Source organism: Falco naumanni, chromosome 1 (assembly GCF_017639655.2).
Source record: "Falco naumanni isolate bFalNau1 chromosome 1, bFalNau1.pat, whole genome shotgun sequence".
NCBI lineage: Eukaryota > Metazoa > Chordata > Aves > Falconiformes > Falconidae > Falco > Falco naumanni.
The window spans coordinates 13,977,608-13,996,106 of NC_054054.1; the positions used below are offsets into that span (position 1 = coordinate 13,977,608).

At 36.8% G+C, this 18,499-nt stretch overlaps 1 protein-coding gene across 1 annotated transcript in view; it reads left to right on the plus strand.

The window, feature by feature from the left end:
* The window catches only part of LOC121082483 (hedgehog interacting protein), a 79,335-nt gene that overhangs the window by 9,134 nt on the left and 51,702 nt on the right, over positions 1 to 18,499 (plus strand). Inside the window, exons 3-4 of the mRNA XM_040581920.1 lie at positions 6,085 to 6,241; positions 7,020 to 7,221. Of these exons, the coding sequence (XP_040437854.1) occupies positions 6,085 to 6,241; positions 7,020 to 7,221 (359 nt within the window). The remainder of the gene's footprint in view (positions 1 to 6,084; positions 6,242 to 7,019; positions 7,222 to 18,499) is intronic.

Sequence of the window (18,499 nt, forward strand, 5' to 3'; positions counted from 1 at the left end):
CTTTTTCCCTTTACTGTGGTTTAACATGTATCTCAACCCATTCAAATATGAAAATATTATTATTTTCTTTATAAACTAAGAGATGTTTCTAAGGCTTTCTTAAACCAGCTGTTTCTTGCTCTTTATCACGTTCCCCAAAGCAAAGCAGAATAGATCACAGTTGCCAAGACTGCCTGCTGAACAGCGATAACAGATTAGATATTCTAAATGTTTGGCCCGTATAAGAAGTCAGCACAAAGAGGTTTTTTGACGTGAGTTTGTAGCTAGTGCAAATGATTAGCATATTCTGCAGAGCAAGTCCCTCATCGTTGTTTTGTGAAATTCTGTGTTTCTGAGGAAACAATTTGTTTAATTGGAAAAAGTGAAAGAGGGAAAAGGGAGAAAGAAGAGGAAGCAGAGAGAGGGAGAGAATGAGAAAGAGCTGAGCAGCACAGGAGCTATAGCCACAGGAACCTCACTCCTCAGATCAACATATGTGGTGACGAATGACAAATTTATTTTTCTACAAAGTTTGTGTATATGTAAAACTGCTGAAGTGCATCAAGATGTCAAGTGCTTTTTGTGACCACCCAGGTTGCCTTGAAAGATAACCAGATGAAAGCATAACTTTAGCACTGGGCAGAGCACTGTGCTTTGCAGGAAAAGAGCTTACATACTTTAGCGTCAGTTAAAATAGGATTTTTCCTACATCAATCAGATGCTAATAATCATTCTAAATACTTGTTCTGAAAGTGGGTTGTACTAACAAAAAGTTGTTGCTTACTTACATCCACCAACAGGGTTAATTTGGTGACTTGACTGGTACATATGGTTGTTGATACCCATACTAACACTTCCTGAAGGTATTAATTAAGTAAAATTCAGGTCCCTCTTTTTGAGAAGATGGCCTACAGGACTTTAATATAGCTCAACAGTCTTATATGTTCTAAGATATAAATAATTAAAATAACAACTTATTTGGGTTTTCCATCTTACTTGTGAGACCTGTATATCCATAATAATTTTTATTGCAAAAGAAAAAAAAAATAGAATATGTGGAAGCTACGTTTTCAGCTTAGCCTGGAGAGTTGGAAATTAACAGGCCCCTAAACCCAAGGTCTCTTGCAATGATTCACTGTGCATTTGTTAAAAACTCAAATAATTACTCTTGCTCCATTAAGGAGTGCTAATTGTTTCTGAACACCAATACAAAGGAGTTTAAGGAAATTGCCAACTACAAAAATAATTTTATCCCTTAAGTCCTGCACAAATGAGAAATATTATTAGTGATTTAAGATAGAAAGCATCTGTTCTGGAATTGAAATTTTAGTGGTACATATTAAAGAAGAAGACTGGGCAATTATACAACAGTTTTTTTCATGACTTAGCTCCAGAAATTGATTTATTGTTCTGTCTCCTTTTTCAAAGATGAAAACTCTAGCAGATCCTTGGTTAACTCTTTTAAAGACAGCAGTTTGCCCACCAGTTATGACTGTATCAGAACTTCCTCTGATAAAGACAGATTTCTTTAGGAATATCCAGAGAAAAAGTGGACCTGATTCTTTATTCAAACACAGTAATAACAATAGCTGTTAGGATTGTATGGATATGTTAGCCAGGAGGGTGGAACATTTCACAAAGCCTGTGAGATTGGAACTTCACTGCTTCATCCCAGTTGACCGTTGTCATTATTTCTCATCTGATCTTTATTGTAAGCCTCAGTTTAAGTGATTACTGATGGAGACACTGGAGTTAAATGACTTAATGAAGTATCTTCAGTCAATATGAAATACAAGTTTTCCAAGGTCGTAAGAGAAGGCTGTCTAATATTTCTTATTAATTTAGCTACTAGAGAATGGCACGGTTGATTCTCCCTTTAGGCATGAGGGGAAACTTGATTCATGCCAGTGGAAGTGTGATATATTCTAAGGAACAAAACTCTGCCCCAGCCACGGTGCGTTCTGCCATCCAAGGATGTGGGACAGATTTTGAACTATGTGCTCTCCATTATTTTCATTTGAAGAAATGGGTTCTAGATGATTGTGGGTGAATTCAGACCCAGATCTGAATCCAGGCATTACCAGAACAGATGCTTGATAAGAATTTGTAATGCCAAAGAGGGGCACCCCAATCCAAAGTGCTGGAAATCTAAGAAATTCTGCAACCCATACAACATTATCAGAAGTTCTGACATAGTCAACTAATAGTCACAATCAACATAGTCAACTTGCAGAAAAATAGTAGTGGCTCATAATGTTGCTACTGCTAACAAGAGCATCAAGGGGATTAACCTGTGTGCAGGTATGTGCAATGTGTGAGTACAAGAAGAGGGCCACTAGTCAATCTAAAACCAGTAGGAAATTATGTGAGCTACCACCGAACATCTTACATTTTTAAACAATCAGTCTGGAATTACCTCTTTCATTTAGTTTTCACTGAGAGTTCAGAAGAGAGAGGAGAATGCGGGGTTTTTGTGAACAAATTCACACCTAGCTGTCAAAAGTACAAATCAGGAAAAAAAAGAAAAAAAACCAACAACCTAAACCAAAACCAGGAAAATGCTTCTTTGACATGATACTGAACTGTATGCTCAAGATCATAGCAGGAGTAAAGCAGGTGATCCTGACTTCCAGATGCTGTCTAAACCAGTACAGGTCTACTCAGATGAGTGGATGATATTCAATCCTGTGTGCAGTGCAAACAAGGGAATGAACAGAAACTTGGCTTGCTGTAAAGACCGGGACATATGCTACCAGGACATTTGAATTATATATCAAAGAGAAGAGGCAGGGGGATGGGTTAGCCGGGAATCCAGCGAAGTGGAATTTGGTGAAGGTGGTATAAAAAGGAAGATACAAGGTGAGGAATAACTGACCACAAGTATGAGTGGAGAGAGGAGGTGAGGATCAGCAGAGAGCAGGAGTTTTCCTTTGAAAAGGATTGATATCATGCAACATATTCCTACAGTTTTTTATAAGGATGAACACAGAGAGCCTTCACTGTAACTGCCTTAACTGAAAAGTCTGTAGTTTTGGAAGACAGAAAGTTTCAAAAGCATAGAAATGCAAGCCTGTGCAAAACCTGACACATGCAACACTTAAACATTATGTTTTATCTTCCTTTGTGATTTCAGTTTTCATTGTTAACACGGGCGCTGCTCTGTCAACACATACACAGCTGGTAGGAAATTTGTAATGACATGTATGAGTCTTTCAAAATATAGTAAGTGCAGAAATTCACACAGGACCAAATGTTGCAGTCCATATTAGGCATAATTCTCTTAGAGAAGAGTGACAGAGCTGCATTTGAATAAAATCCGACTGAGCAAAATGATCTTTTTTTTTTCTCTCCAAACAATTTTACTGCATAGGGGTGCTTGGCAGGGACCATTCTTCTGGACACTGTACGAACACTGAACAAAATGGCAAACTCTACACTAAAGACCTTACAATCTAAGCATGATAAATAAAACATTAAATGGCTACAAGCAGATAAGAGAGTAGAAGCAAATACTTCTCTGTCTTTGTTGAAGCTGTTAGTATGTTGAATCTAACATACATAACACAAGCGGATTTCTTTTTTTTTTTTTTTTTGTAAATTACTGTGTTTTTTGTAGAACAAAATTCCATCCCTAATACACAGGTGAAACTGTCTTTAGAGAGGTTACATTTCTTTCAGTAACACAACATTTTAGAAATTTACTGACTGATTTTCATAGCTTAATTCAAACCCAATTTTTCACTAGCATTTCTAAGGAAAACAGAACATAAGCCTTATCCTTTGTTGGAACCTGCTGATGGGTTTGCTAAATACCAAAAAGGCAACTGCAGTGCAACATGTACTTAAGTGCGCGATGAAATATTTCTTAGGGAAAAAAGATTTGTCTTACATATAAGAAAAGGCATTGCATAATGCACTAATCAAGACAGTTTATGTCCATTATTATTTGAAATTAATATGTACTGAGTAAACAATAGGATCATAATATGCTCTCAGTTCTTCTGATTAAAGATAACATTCAAGCCAAGAGTAGTTTATCTTTAGTAAATAGTAGATGGAATACTTCGAAAATTCTAGAAATGCTTAGAAATTCTACACCTCTAATTTGCTATTACATTTTCTTGAATGACCCACTGTGCCTAGAGAAATAAACTATTAAAGAAAAAACTCTGTATTCTTAAGTCAAATAATTCAACAGCAAGATTTTAGATTACCTTTGATTTTGGCATTGTATGTACAAGCCTTGGAATACTACTCTGTGATTATATCAGAGTTCCTCTTCGGTTGTTCCACTTGAAATTATATCTCCCATTTTCTCCAAATAACTACTATAAATTAAAACCAGCTCCTCAGAGATGATATTTACTGAAGCTCCAAATCATGGTAATTAAACTTTTACACCACAACACTCTACCATGTGTTTCCAGATACTATTTTATAGAAACCAAAGGCGGGCTTTGTCGTGTTATTTTTCCAATATTTTTCAAGGAAGATGCATATGAAAAGAAGTATAGTTGGGTGGGAAAGGCTTTCCACTCCACAAAAATTCTGGGATCTAAAAAATTTTCCTATTCCACATAAGGAAGAAATTGAACTCTTTCGAAATTTTCCATGAAGAAAGCCACAGAGAGACCACCCCAGGATAGCTAATAAAGTCGTTGTTAGGACATTTACTTGGGAAATGGGAGACTTAGGGTCAAACTCTTGCCTGACAGATGAGGGGCATTGACCTGAATATTCCTCTTCCTAATGAAACACCCTAATTGCAAGACATTGAAGTATAGTGATACAAGGTTTACTGTCTGTTTCTCTCTTTTTCATTTAGACCAGAAGTTTGAGTCTGGACCAGAAACATCATGTTAACTAAATTTTGTCAAAACTGATAATGTTTCTGAAAAAGCTTTGCTTTTAAGGAATTGGCATTTTCCAACGAAACACAGCTGTCCCTGATCAGCTCTTACTGTACATTGTAAGCCAGAGGCTTTATGGCCAGGATCTATGGATTACTGCATTATTCACAAGTGGTAAAGCCATGCATAAATTAGGCCTCTAATTCCAATTAAGTGCTAATTCTATGTATCCGATGAGTTACGTCCTGGACCAAAGTACATCCTAACACATTATGCCAATAATGCAAAGAGGAATGAAGGTAGTAACTTAAGACATATTATGTTAACAATGTTCTATAAAATAGTACATGTATAACTAGCCAAATTCTATCATCTTAGTTTTAACACTAATAATTAAAAACTGGATAGAAATGACTAGAAATACGTTTGCAGACAGAAACAGGTAATTTTGCTGTCATTAAACGTAATGCAATATCAGTAGTGGCACGGTTTTTCCTCAGAGGCTTCCATTTACCAACTTCTTATTTCCCTGGATCCTCAAACCCCTTCCCATTTTAACCTAAAACCTAAAGACCGCCTTTCATCCAAGCCAGCTTAAAGCCAGCGCCAATGCAGCGTGAGAGATATCCCCTTTTCAGGGGACGGGGGCTGAGGACGCAGACCTCACCGTAGGACACTGTGTTCACCTGCTCTAACGCTTGGAATCAACCAGAGGCCTACCCGTATGTCAGCACGATGCAGTCCTCAGCAGCGCTTCTCGCATTCTGAGGCAGCTAATTATTCACCTCTCCTTTGCTGCCAGAATTCCACAAAGTCTCTGCTGCGTGTCTTTTACCAAAGTCTTCACTGAAATTTTTACTACAACAAGACGCTTAAAAAAAAGTTAAATGAAAGCGACTCAAGCTATTTTACAGCAGATACTACACTTGATTAATAGGGTTAAATTCAGGGAAAAGCGTATCACAGCCTCAGCTCTGAACTTTGTCTCTTAATGTTTTCATGAGTGAACTGTAGAGTCATTTTGGATTAATTTGTATTTTTATTTAAGTACACTGAAAATAAGGTTTAATAGAATAAACTATAAAAGGTAATAGTTTGTATTTATTCAGAGCAGGCCTTTTTTGCAGATAGCACTTTGTTTAAAATGACTTCTTTTTCCACTCAATATATAATCTATTTAAAGATTCGTTTGACAGCACAAAACTGCAAACATGACAACACACTAAATATTTGTATGCTCTTTTGCATTTTTAAGGTTTTCTCCAAACTACAGCTGATGAGTTTTGCTTTTACTATGCAAGAAAAGATGGTGGTGTATGCTTTCCAGATTTTCCAAGAAAACAAGTGCGAGGGCCAGCTTCTAACTCCCTGGACCACATGGAAGAATACGACAAAGAGGAAGAGATCAGCAGGTTCATAAAGATAAATGCTGTTTAATCTGAAAAAAAAACCTTAGCAAAGCCTGTGGTTTTCACAGTGAAACAGCTCAGTGTGTGCTTATGCTCAGCAGCTGTGTTTTCCAGATGTTACTTTCTTTTGCTGCTGCTAGTGTACATCAAAAGAGAAAGTTACATTAGTGTCAAAATTTCAGTACCGTTTGATATTTGCATTGCTGAAAAGGTGTTAGAATCCGGGTTTGATCCACCCTGTGGATCACATGGAGTTCTAGGAAGTCATTTCTACCTGAATTTAATATTACTAAACAACTACAGTAAGTTTATTAGTAAAATACTTATTTCATTATTTTTAATTTATTTCAATCATTTATTTTTCTTTGTGAAAATAATTAAATTAGATTCTTCCATCATAAGTCATTATTTTTAAATGGTGTTTAGAGGCCAAATTTTGTCAAATTGCTAGAATTTACTATTTATTGTACGGTAGAAATTTTGTCTTTATAAACTGTTCTCTTTCTTTACCAAATTTTTTCTCTCCTATTCCTTTAAATTTCAGATCTAAGATGAATTAATTTTCTGTCTTGAATACAAACCAAATTTTGCTCAAATGAAGTTCAAATTGATTTTCTGCTGTATTAGCTGCTTGTATACATTCAAGGAAATAATTTATTCTGGATTGTATAAGTGTGTTTTTAATATCACTCCAGAACAATAATTTTATCTTTTAGGGACATTGTTGTGTCATGGTTACAAGAAAGAAGAAATTTCTCACTATTTTTTTAAATTTTTTTAGAAAACACAAGCACAACTGCTTCTGTATTCAGGAGGTTGTGAGTGGACTAAGGCAGCCTGTCGGAGCAGTACATTGCGGGGATGGATCCCATCGCCTCTTTATTCTTGAGAAAGAAGGATATGTGAAGATTTTCAGTCCTGAAGGAGACATACTCAAAGAACCTTTTCTGGATATACACAAGCTTGTTCAAAGTGGAATAAAGGTTGGATTTTATGCTTATCTCTACCTGTTTAAATTTTAGCCCGTATAAGGGGGAAAAGGGATTAAATGTTTTTTCAGAAATTATTTTAATTTAAGTTATAAAAGAGAAGAGCCATGACAACAGACGCTGCAGTTCTATCTGGCAAAGAAGTAAAAACTTCCTTGCTTCAGGAAGGGAAAACAGCGCTTCATATAACAACCATCATAATATTTTTCTCTTTCCCTTAATTTTCCCCTCACTTTAAATTCAGAAGAAACTATCCAACAACAGCATCCCACAACATTTTCTTTATATTTTCATTCTTTGGGTTCATTTTCACTCCACTGAACCCAGCCAAGTGTTGCTACGATTCCAGTGGGAGCTCAGGGCCTCTCCTGCCCTGCGGGTGCTCAGCGATGCCCCAGGAGCTGGACGCAGGAGGGGGCCTGGGAGTGCTCGGGGACCCCGGGAAAGGGGCAGTGGAGCTTAACCTCAAATGTGGCACAAGCTGCCCTTGGTGGGAGGCTGCTTTAAAACGGCATGTATTTGAGATGCACGTAAAAAAGGACTGACCCTCTAAATTCAGATATGCGGGTGGGCTGGTGCAACAGCTTTCATCGTGTTTAATGGGAAGACTTCCATGGTCAGGGGAGTGAATGGTGGGTGAGTGGGCACTGGTGGGAATACACTGGAGGGTAGAGGTAAGAAATTACGTCTAGGTATCGGGTAAGTACTTAAGTCTGTCGGGCGATATTTTGCTTTAGAAATGTCGTAAGTGTTGTCCCATGTTGATTTTTGGTCACGTTTTAGAGTGGTAATGCAAGTAAAATCTAGATATATAAAGCAAATTTAAATTTTAATCAGGTTTTGCATAGAACAGTCAGGGCTATATATTAGAAAGCCTTCATGGATGAAAGATATACTGACATACTCTTGATAGAATAATCATAAATAGTAATTGTGACAACCTATGTTGATTCAAAATTCATCGCACATACTAACTACATATTTTGTATTTCAGCTATGAGGGCAATAAGCCAATTAAGATAGTCTTTTTCTGAGAGGAAGATGTTTTTGGTTTGCGTTAGAGAGAGAAAAATGAAATACTTTACACCTTTTTCAGGAAAATAACCATTTATATGATTCTGTTATTTCCTGAACGCTTCCTTTTCTGCCTCTGTAGGTAACCACTACGTTCAATACACAAAACCAGAAAGGACTTCTCAGGGGTATTTTTGACCATCAGTCTAAGGCTGGTTTATATTTCTGAACCGGAAATTCTGATAGCTTGTACTTGCGAAAAACTGACACTGAAACTTTCCACAGAACTGCTATCAGTCCCAAACAAACCTTCCTTGAGGAAACTTTTACAGCTGGAAATTAGAGGCAAGACTAAATGGGAAACTGATTTTCCATGCTTCTGAATAAGCAACAGCCTGCTTGATAAGACTCTCAACAGCTACCCTCTGATTCAGATTCAACTTTTAGTTCTGTTTTAAATCAGTGATGTGATCTTTTTAGTCTTTACTACCCTAACCATCATATAGTACTCTAAACTGGATCTGTTTCAACTATAACATTTTGTGTAAATAAGTTGATGTTCTCTAAGCTACAAAGTCTAATTCAATTCCGTGAGATAACAGTCCAGTGACTGAGGATAATTGTATTGCAGTGTTTAATGCAGGCTGGCAAGAACGGGGGCTTTATGTACTTCACAGGTAAGGAGAAAGGGAATGTGCCCAGAAGCAATACTCCAGCTCTTAAATAGAAAGGGGAAAGAATTTGAGGAATGAGTATATTATAGAAAATAATAAATAAATAGAATAAAACAAAACCCACATAATCCAAGTGGTAGCTTTAAAACAAGGGGGTTTAAAACATTTTTACGTTTATCCCCTGCAGTCTGATTCCTATAATCATTGCCCATGGTCTTTTACTTATAAGGATGGGAGATGACTGTGAGAACAGTAGCAATTATTCCATGAAAATAGACTACTTGAAGAGTATTTGATTTGACTTAGTTGTTGTACACTGTAAAACTAGAAATCAGTAATGGAGAATACTATGTGGATAGATAATTTTCCAGCAGGCAGTGCAGATACTGTACAGCCAGCAAGTAAAAAAACCCTGACACTATCTAAAATACTGCATCCACAAGGAAAGTGCGAGAAGCGCTGAATGTGTTCTCTGTGCCTACTCAAGAAATGCTTGGAGTGTCAGATATATTAATTTGAATGTATACATTTTGCTTGATGTGCCTGATTCTTCTTATATAGTGGTATATGTGAAAAAGTAAAATGAAATCAATGAAATTTCAGTTGTCCCTGATCAACATTAGGCCTCTGTATTCCAGCGAAGTGTTTTGCCAAGGTAACATGTTGCCTTTTTTGAGTCCCCTGTTCATTTACACAGATTCGTAGATGTTAACCCAAGTATCTAGTCAATTCCTGTATAACTCATCCATATAATGTTACTCTTGAATTAGCACAGAGACTCTTCATTGAAGTAAACAAAAACTGTTCACCTTTTGCAACCTAGGAGCAATGGTAGCCAGAAAGGGCAAACAATTTTTTTTCCCTAAAAGTAAGTGTAAAATTTTTGTCTCTTATACCCAAGTGTCTGAAAATAGAATTTTCTCTTAATTTCTTTTCTGTATCTGAAATATGAACAAATACTTAACTCTAGTGACAATAGCAAAAATATTTTTTCAAACTTTGACAGATATATGTTGTATCAAGTAAAAAAAAAAATTATGCAGCTATGGTTGAATGACAGGTAATTTGCATTGATGCCTCTAAAAAGCATTTTGGACAGCTATCCCAATAAGATATTTTTAATGTTGATAGATAGAATGAAATAGCGGTCATTGATTTTCTCTCTTTTTCTACTGTGAAGAGGAAATTTAGGAGTGATAAATTGTTACATTGTCACAAAGCAGCAAATCTGTTGCATGATGATTTTCCAGAGAATATACTTAAAACTGCCTGGAGGCTGATATAACCAAGAAACAGAAGCGACTTATTTCCTTCACAAAGATACTCCTGAACTTTAGTTCTGATCTCACTAACAACATTTTCACTCATCACAGCACTGGCAGTCAGACAAGGAGGAAAACACTGTACAAAAACAGAGGAGGAGAGGTGACAGCATTATATAGCAATCACCCATGATACCCTCCTAAGAAGATGCTGTTTTGTTCCTCTAATAGAACTAATGGTCCCTGTGTGGATGAAATTCGTTTGGAGGCCCTAACATTGCTGTGAGCAAGCTTGTAGGGTTTCTTCACTGTTCCTGCTAACTTAAGCACATAAATAGGATTATTTGGAGCTGCTTCTTGTCGGTCACTCCTGTGAAGGTCTGTAGATATAAATGGAAATCAAGAAGAGTGGTACAACCTGATGCATATGTTTTATTTGTCCATTGGCTTTTAATGTTTCTTGAAGTCATTGAGGTCTCTGCTTGAAAATTGTTTCTGCGGTAAAATCTACTGACAGTTATGTGATTTAATTTTAAGGAGTTCTAATGAAAGAGAAGAGGTGGTAATTTTATATGCAGCCAGTATCTCAGAAGGAATTAGCACAAGCTTGTAGAAGTATTTCATAACAGAGAGAGATGCCATGAATGGATGATGGTAACTTGTGCTTCCTGGAAGCCCTACTCAAGAGGGAATTGAAGGATTCTTGAAGGTTAAATAATAATAAAAAAACCAGCTCTGAAGAGCTTAAGAAACAGTTTTTCTCTGCACATCTCCCAATTTCTAATTCTCTTTGACAGCACGATTAGCAGGAATACTTTTGGTATTCAATTTTTCAACTTAGTTTTTGGAAGCCATGAATGTATCTTAATGAAGAAGTTGCTAATTCAACATCAGTGGCCCTCTCCAATGTATTTTATGTCACACTGGCTACATAAGTATTGCAGTATGTGTGCATACTTATCCTTTTCTTCCCTATCTCAAGAATGTGGTGAAAAGAAGGAAGCTGTGTGCCTTGGTCTTGGCCCAAAGTTGAGTAAGGATATGAGTGAGACATGCACCTGGAACTCAAATCTAGGACATGCACCTGGGCTCAAGTATTTAGGGATATATAGCCAGCCCAACGTAGTGGAGAAAATACTGATTCCATCACCTGTGCCTATTAATATTACTAAGTACCCTGAGTATGTGGCATGTGTGTAGAAGAAAAGAATAAGCATTTACCAGGAAAAAAACAAACCACCAAAACTAGAAGTCTGCTTCCCTGTTCTGGTGATTTACTGCTCCATTATGTTGTGGTGAAGAGAGTTGTTAGTCACAGAGCAACATTTTACAGTTGTTCCTTCGAAGTTATGTAGCAAAGACAATTTTTTAATGAAAATACTAGTGCCCATTTTTCCTTGCGGACTGATTTTCACAACCATTATTTTCTTTTTGTTTTAAACTACTGCCAAGTAGAAGAGAGGCAGAAAGTTTAAATGAGAAGCTATTGAACTGGTAATACTTTGATTTCACTGATGTTTAAGAACTTAATTATCAAGAAAAAATAGTCCTGATGTATCTGAATGTATTGTTAAAAAATCAGGCAAAATAATTAAATGCTTTAAAAGTATCGGGCAACTATAATTCTATCCCATAATGCACTCAGCCGAAAAAAAAAAAAAAAAAGGATCAAAACGTTCTAAATACTTGAATTTAATGATTTCTTGAGAGGTAGCAGTGCTGAATATATTATTACAAGATCAGTCACCTTGTACTCAAGATTGTATGTAACTTACACAAAAATGCTGAATGTGGTAGCAGTTCTCCAAATTTCCTTACTCTGGTGGCTGTATTTTATCATACTAACTGTATTATTTCCTAAGATTTGGAAACCCTTAGTTTAGTAGCAGCCATTATAAAATGTAACACAACCTATTACATCAATTTTCACTCATTCTTTTGTCTCCTGAGCCCAAAACCATGTATTGTCTAATATATATATTGTTGAGAAAGGAAGGCATCAAGGTATGATTTGGCAACAACAAAAAAGGAAGAGCCTACCACTTCTCTTGGAAGTTAAGTCCTATAATCACATTTCAGAATACTTTCTGAAAAGCTAAATAGCTCTAGGGCTGAACTATTAGTCCTTAAATTATTTTTGCGGTCTTTCCTTACAATCATTCAACTTCCCAATATCCTTTCAAATTGAAGGACCTCAGAACTGTATAAAGTAGCCAGATTTACATCTTATTACTGCCAATGGTGAAATCAAGTCCCTGTAGTTACATGGTAGTTTTCTACTTATAAATCCACCCACTGAACTACCTCTTTAGGCATGGTATTGCAGTTGGGCTTCATGTTCAGTTGCTTGTCATCGCTGATCTTGAAGTTATTTTCCATTTATTGCTACTTTTTTTGATGGTGACCAAGCTCTGGTATAGCTCTGGTGTGTATCTGCTGACTACAGGGTCATAAATTGTGCAGCCAGCAAGAACGGCTGCATTCTGTTGTACTTTACCTCACATAGTGCCTCAGGTAGAATCCCCTCCTACAAAATAGGTATCCTTAACATTGCTGTTACAGAATTACCACTTGTACTTGTGTAAAGGTCTTTCTTTTTCTTTTTTTTTTTTCTTTTTTCTTCTTTGTTTCTTGAGCTAGTAATAAAATACCCTTAGTACATCTCATGAGATCACTGTGATAAAGGGCAAAGCTTCTGAGGAAGTAAAGGGCAGGGAAGGGAAGGAAAGGGAAAAGGGACAGAAAATCTCAATGAAATGGTATTGGAGATCACTGTTAAGAATATATGAATTAGACCCCTTGACTTCCACCACCACCTTCTCTACTCCAAGACTGTGGTTTTCCTTATCAGAATCATGTAAAATCCTAAGCCATAATCACCTTTTTATTTCATCTTACTTTCAAATTAGTCAGTAAGACTAGTTTATTTATTCTTCTTAATTCACAAAGTTTTTTACAAACTATATTCCTATATAATTCCTTGTAAATACTTTAGCAGCCTATTCTCTTTGCAGTGAAAGAAATACATAAATATATGACAACAATTATTTAAAGTGTACACTCAGCTTAATTTCCAAGTAATAGTTTTAAGAAGAGTTTAAAGTTAGGCATATTCCGTACTGTGTGTTGGTTAGTTTCTACATCAGTATGCAAGTACTTTCAGTCCTGCAGAGTCTTATTCAGGAGTATCAGGAGCAGCTGAGGGAACTGGGGTTGTGTAGTCTGGAGAAAAGGATGCTGAGGCGGGGATCTTACTGCTCTCTGCAACTGCCTGACAGGAGGTTGTAGTGAGGTGGGAGTTGGTCTCTTCTCCCAAGCAACAAGTGGCAGGACAAGGGGAAACAGCATCACATTGTGCCAGGGGAGGTTTAGATTGGATATTAGGAAAAAAAACATTCACCAGAAGGGTTATCAAGCATTGGAACAGGCTGCGCAGGGAGGTGGTTGAGTCACCATCCCTGGAAGTATTTAAAAGGCATGTAGATATGGCACTTGGGGTCATGGTTTAGTGGTGGACTTGGCAGTGCTGGGTTAACAGTTGGACCTGATGATCTTAAAGGTCTTTTCCAACCTAAATGATTCTATGATTCTGTGAGTGATCCAGTGATTCAGGTAGGAGTCTTCTGTGGTGCCATGAAGAGTGCCGTGGAACACAGCAATTTGTACGTTCAGTATAAGGCTATGAAAGTAGACTGTCAGGTAATAAATATGCTAACTATGCTGCTACGAGCCAATTCTCTCAGAACTTCTCAGGGTCAAATGAGCACCTTGTCACCATAAGCACCTTTTTGCAGGAATGCAGGATTAGTAGTGAAAATTCTACTATGCCTTCAGTTTTTGTATCACAACATAACATTAAATCACATGAATACATGTTGCTCAGGTCATTCAATATAGAATACAAATTTAAAAATAAAAAAAATACCACTTCCAGCACTGTTACAGCACGTTTCAAGGGGCTTATAATAGGTTGTGCAGCTTTTGCAGTGGGGAGTGCTGCAGTACAATACATCAGTGATAAAATATGTTTAAAAATTAGTGTATGAATTGAATCAGACTGTTGCTGCATTGTATGCTTAGTACTACCATTGATAAAACTCTTCACATATTCCTCTTGACAGTGGAGACGTACAGTACAGACCTAGGTTTACAGATACACTGCCCATCAATACCCACAGGATTTATGTTACTGACAAAAGACCCACAATTCACACAGTTCATGCTAACCCTTCCATCCAAGTCCAGTAATTTCAATCAATTTATTTTCCTCTAATTCTTATGTGGACAATATACGGTGAAATCGATGAACCTTTCTTGAACTTCTTTGCCTTGACATCACAGAGCAAGCTGGGCTTTCCTCCACTAAGCTCAAGGTTATGCTCTTGGCAAACGTTATCTGCTGCTTTTTGCTCCCTATTAAGCCAAACTTATAGCGGCTACTAAATTTGTGACCAATTAGTCCCAAATGGGAATGTTTTGATGCATAGAGAGAAAAGGGAGCAGTGGAAGGATGTACTTCGCTCCTGGCTTTAGGAAACAAATAATCTAAATTTCTTCCTTCTACAGCCCAACAGGCCTTCAACCCAACAGTAACCCTTCAGAGTTACTCAGAAACTTTGTATATGAAAAGTCTGGAAAGTAAACCCTCTTTTTTGTACCAGACCAAGCTCTCATCTGTCTATGAAGAATAGGGGTAGTCCTGTAAAATAACAATGTTATAGTATAGAGTATAAATATGACACATATCCTATTATCAACAGTGTAATATTTAATTTTCATTTCATCCTACAATTAATTCCACTGATGCTAAGCGTAAATTCTATTTGCTGTCTTGCTTCTGTACTTCTAATTAAGACTAGTTAAGTGGTAAGTCCATTTCAGACACCTGCATAGGTCCAGGCAGAGTGGCAAGGGAAATACAATTATTCGCATATAACAGTGATATGTTTTGGGATATTCTTTGGTGTTCTGGAACTCTACTTTCACATTATGACAGAGGAGACTCTAGGACGTCTTTAGTGAGAAGCTGAAATGCTATGTTGTCTGTTATTCCAAAAATGACAAGGCAACTAACATACACCTCAGCTTTCCACTGGAGACTGCAGAGGGGAATGAAGATTATTCTTCAGCACAGGACTTGCATGTGAAGTCATGTGGGCTCACAGGACACGGGGGTTTCTCACTCATTCAAGAGGTCAGAAGAGCTGCAGTCAGACTTGCAGCACAACAGACGTCATTTCTGAGGCCACACCTCACCTGTGACCTGGCCGCTAGGAATCACAGTTAATTTGTTTTATATGCCTTGGCGTAATTGGGGCAGAAAACTAGGAAAGAAATAATGGTTAAGGTATGCAAATGGCCCCAAACAGGACATTAAAAAAAAAAAAAACAACAAGTAGAATGTCCTCATTTATAATGACCTTAAACATTAATGAAATAGATGCAATGCACGCAGCACAACAGCCTGGATGAGAATTCAGACACCTTGATGAAAAGGAAGATTTGTTTGTTTCTTAGTGATAAGTTCTTTATGATTTTTGAGAGGGTGATCATACTTCTGTGAGGACTTAATATACTTCAACTGTATTCAGAAACTGAAATTTACAATCAGTGTTTTAAGTGAGGACTATATAATGACAGTGAAATGTGCCTAGATTTATCATTAACCATTTGCAGATTTTGGTCCTCATCCTAATAGGGCAGAACAGTCCTTTGAAAGAAGCTGTATCTTACCACCATATAGCTCTGTTGCTTGCACTGAAAATAAAGATTCTTACAGTTCTGAAAAGCATGTGCCAAAAGCTCGAGAGACCTCTATTTTTGTGTGAGAGACTGCACTAGATAACCATATGTAAAGCTAGCAATTGTGGAACAGTGCAGTGACTCTCAGGTTGTAAGCTGACCAGATGAAGAATTGCCAGTTTATTCTGAGGAAATTCAAATCAACAAAACATAATCATTTCTGTTGATTTTGGGTAGTGTGCCTTAGATTTGAGGAGCTGAGAGGGGAAAGAAGATAATACTTTATCATTTTACATGCACATGTGTAGATTTTAATGTTCTGTGTTTCCTCGAGAGGAATCCCATGGTGCCAATTAACCTAACTTATTCCAAAACAATTCTCTGTTTGGAAAGAATAATTTTCATTGTGGGTGTTCCATGAAATTGTATGCCTTATACCCTGTTATTACTGAGATGTGTGCAGTGCAATTGAGAATGCCAGTTTCTTTTCCATGCACTGTATAGATTATAGCTGTATCCCACACACAGTGCTAGATAATCCCTACTTTAATTTTGTTATATGTACAAATCCTTTTTGAACATTTAGCGGTTTTAAAAATGTAAAAATCCATCATCTTCTGAAACTGCATTTGTTAAAACCAAAAGCTGAATTTAGAAGTGATCAAAACCAATGAATAACATGGTAATTATCTAATTAAAAGGAAATTATTGCGTTTGCTGAAATATAACAGGCAGGTCATGATATCCAACACAAAATGGCAAAGAAGGAATAAAGTTGTGCAGAAAATTCCATGGGTTTTAGCCAACACAGTTTCAGCCACATGTTTTTCTTTAATGGGAGGAGGTTTAACCGTCCACTAAGGCTCCAGGATTCATCATCTCCTTAAGCTCTTGGACACCCCAAAATCCGTATTGAGGTCCTAGAATTCTCCAGGGAACCCATGAAGTACTGGAGCTCTCAAAACCAACACTGTGTCCTTGAGACTTCTTCCATTTACTTTCCTGTCCATCACAGCTACGTGTTTTCCTCTGGTGTTATATTCCTTGTACTGTGCCATACAGAAAATGGGTCATGTCTTTGTCTTGAAGGAGATTAAAAATTGAACAACATATATACTTTCGTAGTTAATACAGCCCAACTACTATTCCTAGATATACTTCCCCCAGATGCCATGAAACAATTTTCCTCTATATCCTCTGACACACATTTTCTCAGAAGCTCTTAAGTCCTATTCCTTAGACAGGATCAGCAAGTTGTATTGAAGGAGGAACACTTCCTCCAACACAGCACTGGTATACTATCATGTTTTCCACCCATTTTATCCCCTTTGCAGTTAAATTGGACAAATGATCTGTCCCTAATTTAATGGTTTATATATCATTTTAGTTTTAAAAACCAGTCAGAACTAATTTTTCCCATTACCAAAAAAAAAAAAACCCAACCCCTCCAAAAGATGAAACCACTTAGTAGCTGACACTTATTTTTGTTCACTGTCAGTGTCTGCCTGCATTCTCATATTGCTGGAATTTTAAAAGAAATTATTCCATAAATCTCAATAAAGTAATACTCTCTCTTAGATTTAATTTGGAAAATGGAATATACAATCTGTGGGAGAGAGGTCTGCAAAATACTTTCAACCATTTGTTTTTAATTTACAGCAGATACTTTTTAAAACCTTGATCCATCTTCACTGGCATTGAATCGCAAAAAAAAAAAAAATACAGCTGAATTGCAACAACTTTAATTCATGTAATAATCACTATTTTTTACTAACTGAATGCCTTGAAAAGAAATAAAAGAGGGAGTAAATCACCAAAACTTTTGTATTTTTGACATTCCTAAAAACTATGTGAATCTTTATCAGCTACATTCTCAATCACTGCAACAGCCTAGAGGCAACATACCAGAAGTGCTAGTAGGTGAACGGATCTGAGTCACACTGTTCTGTGAAGGAGAAAAGACATTTTTTTTTATATCAAAGAAAAGTACTTACTTATATTTGACGTGTTCGTATCATTTTTTAGAAGTGTGATCAGTTTTCATAAGGAACCACATTAGAAGGAAATTAGCTCCTCTCAGGACATCGTTTCAAGCTCTTCCTTAAAGAAAACAGATACCTTCCCATTACAAACCGAATGCTTACTTGTAACTGGTGAATGTAAAATAATATTGTCACCTTACAGGAGCCTAGTTGAAGATGTGACTAAGTACTGTTGACTTGCCTTATTAAGAATCAGATAACATTTAGGTATGTTAATGTATGCACTAAACCTTGAACACTTTAAATATCTAGTCAAATAAGTAGAAGTTCAGATTAGAAGGAAGGCAACACAAAATGTTGGCAGCTTCCATTACTGCTATTTTCCTCCCCAGTAACTGCCTTACAGGATAAAACAGGACATTATTGTCAGGACAGTATTGCTATAGTGACTTTTTGAGGGCAAGAGCACAAAGCACATCTAACTAGCATGTGTATGTGCGTGTAAATAAGTCCGTAAGTTCAAATAAAACTTAACAAGCCACCTATGAGATTACTCAAAGTCACCCCTACAGTTACAGAGCACAGCCCTGCCAAATAC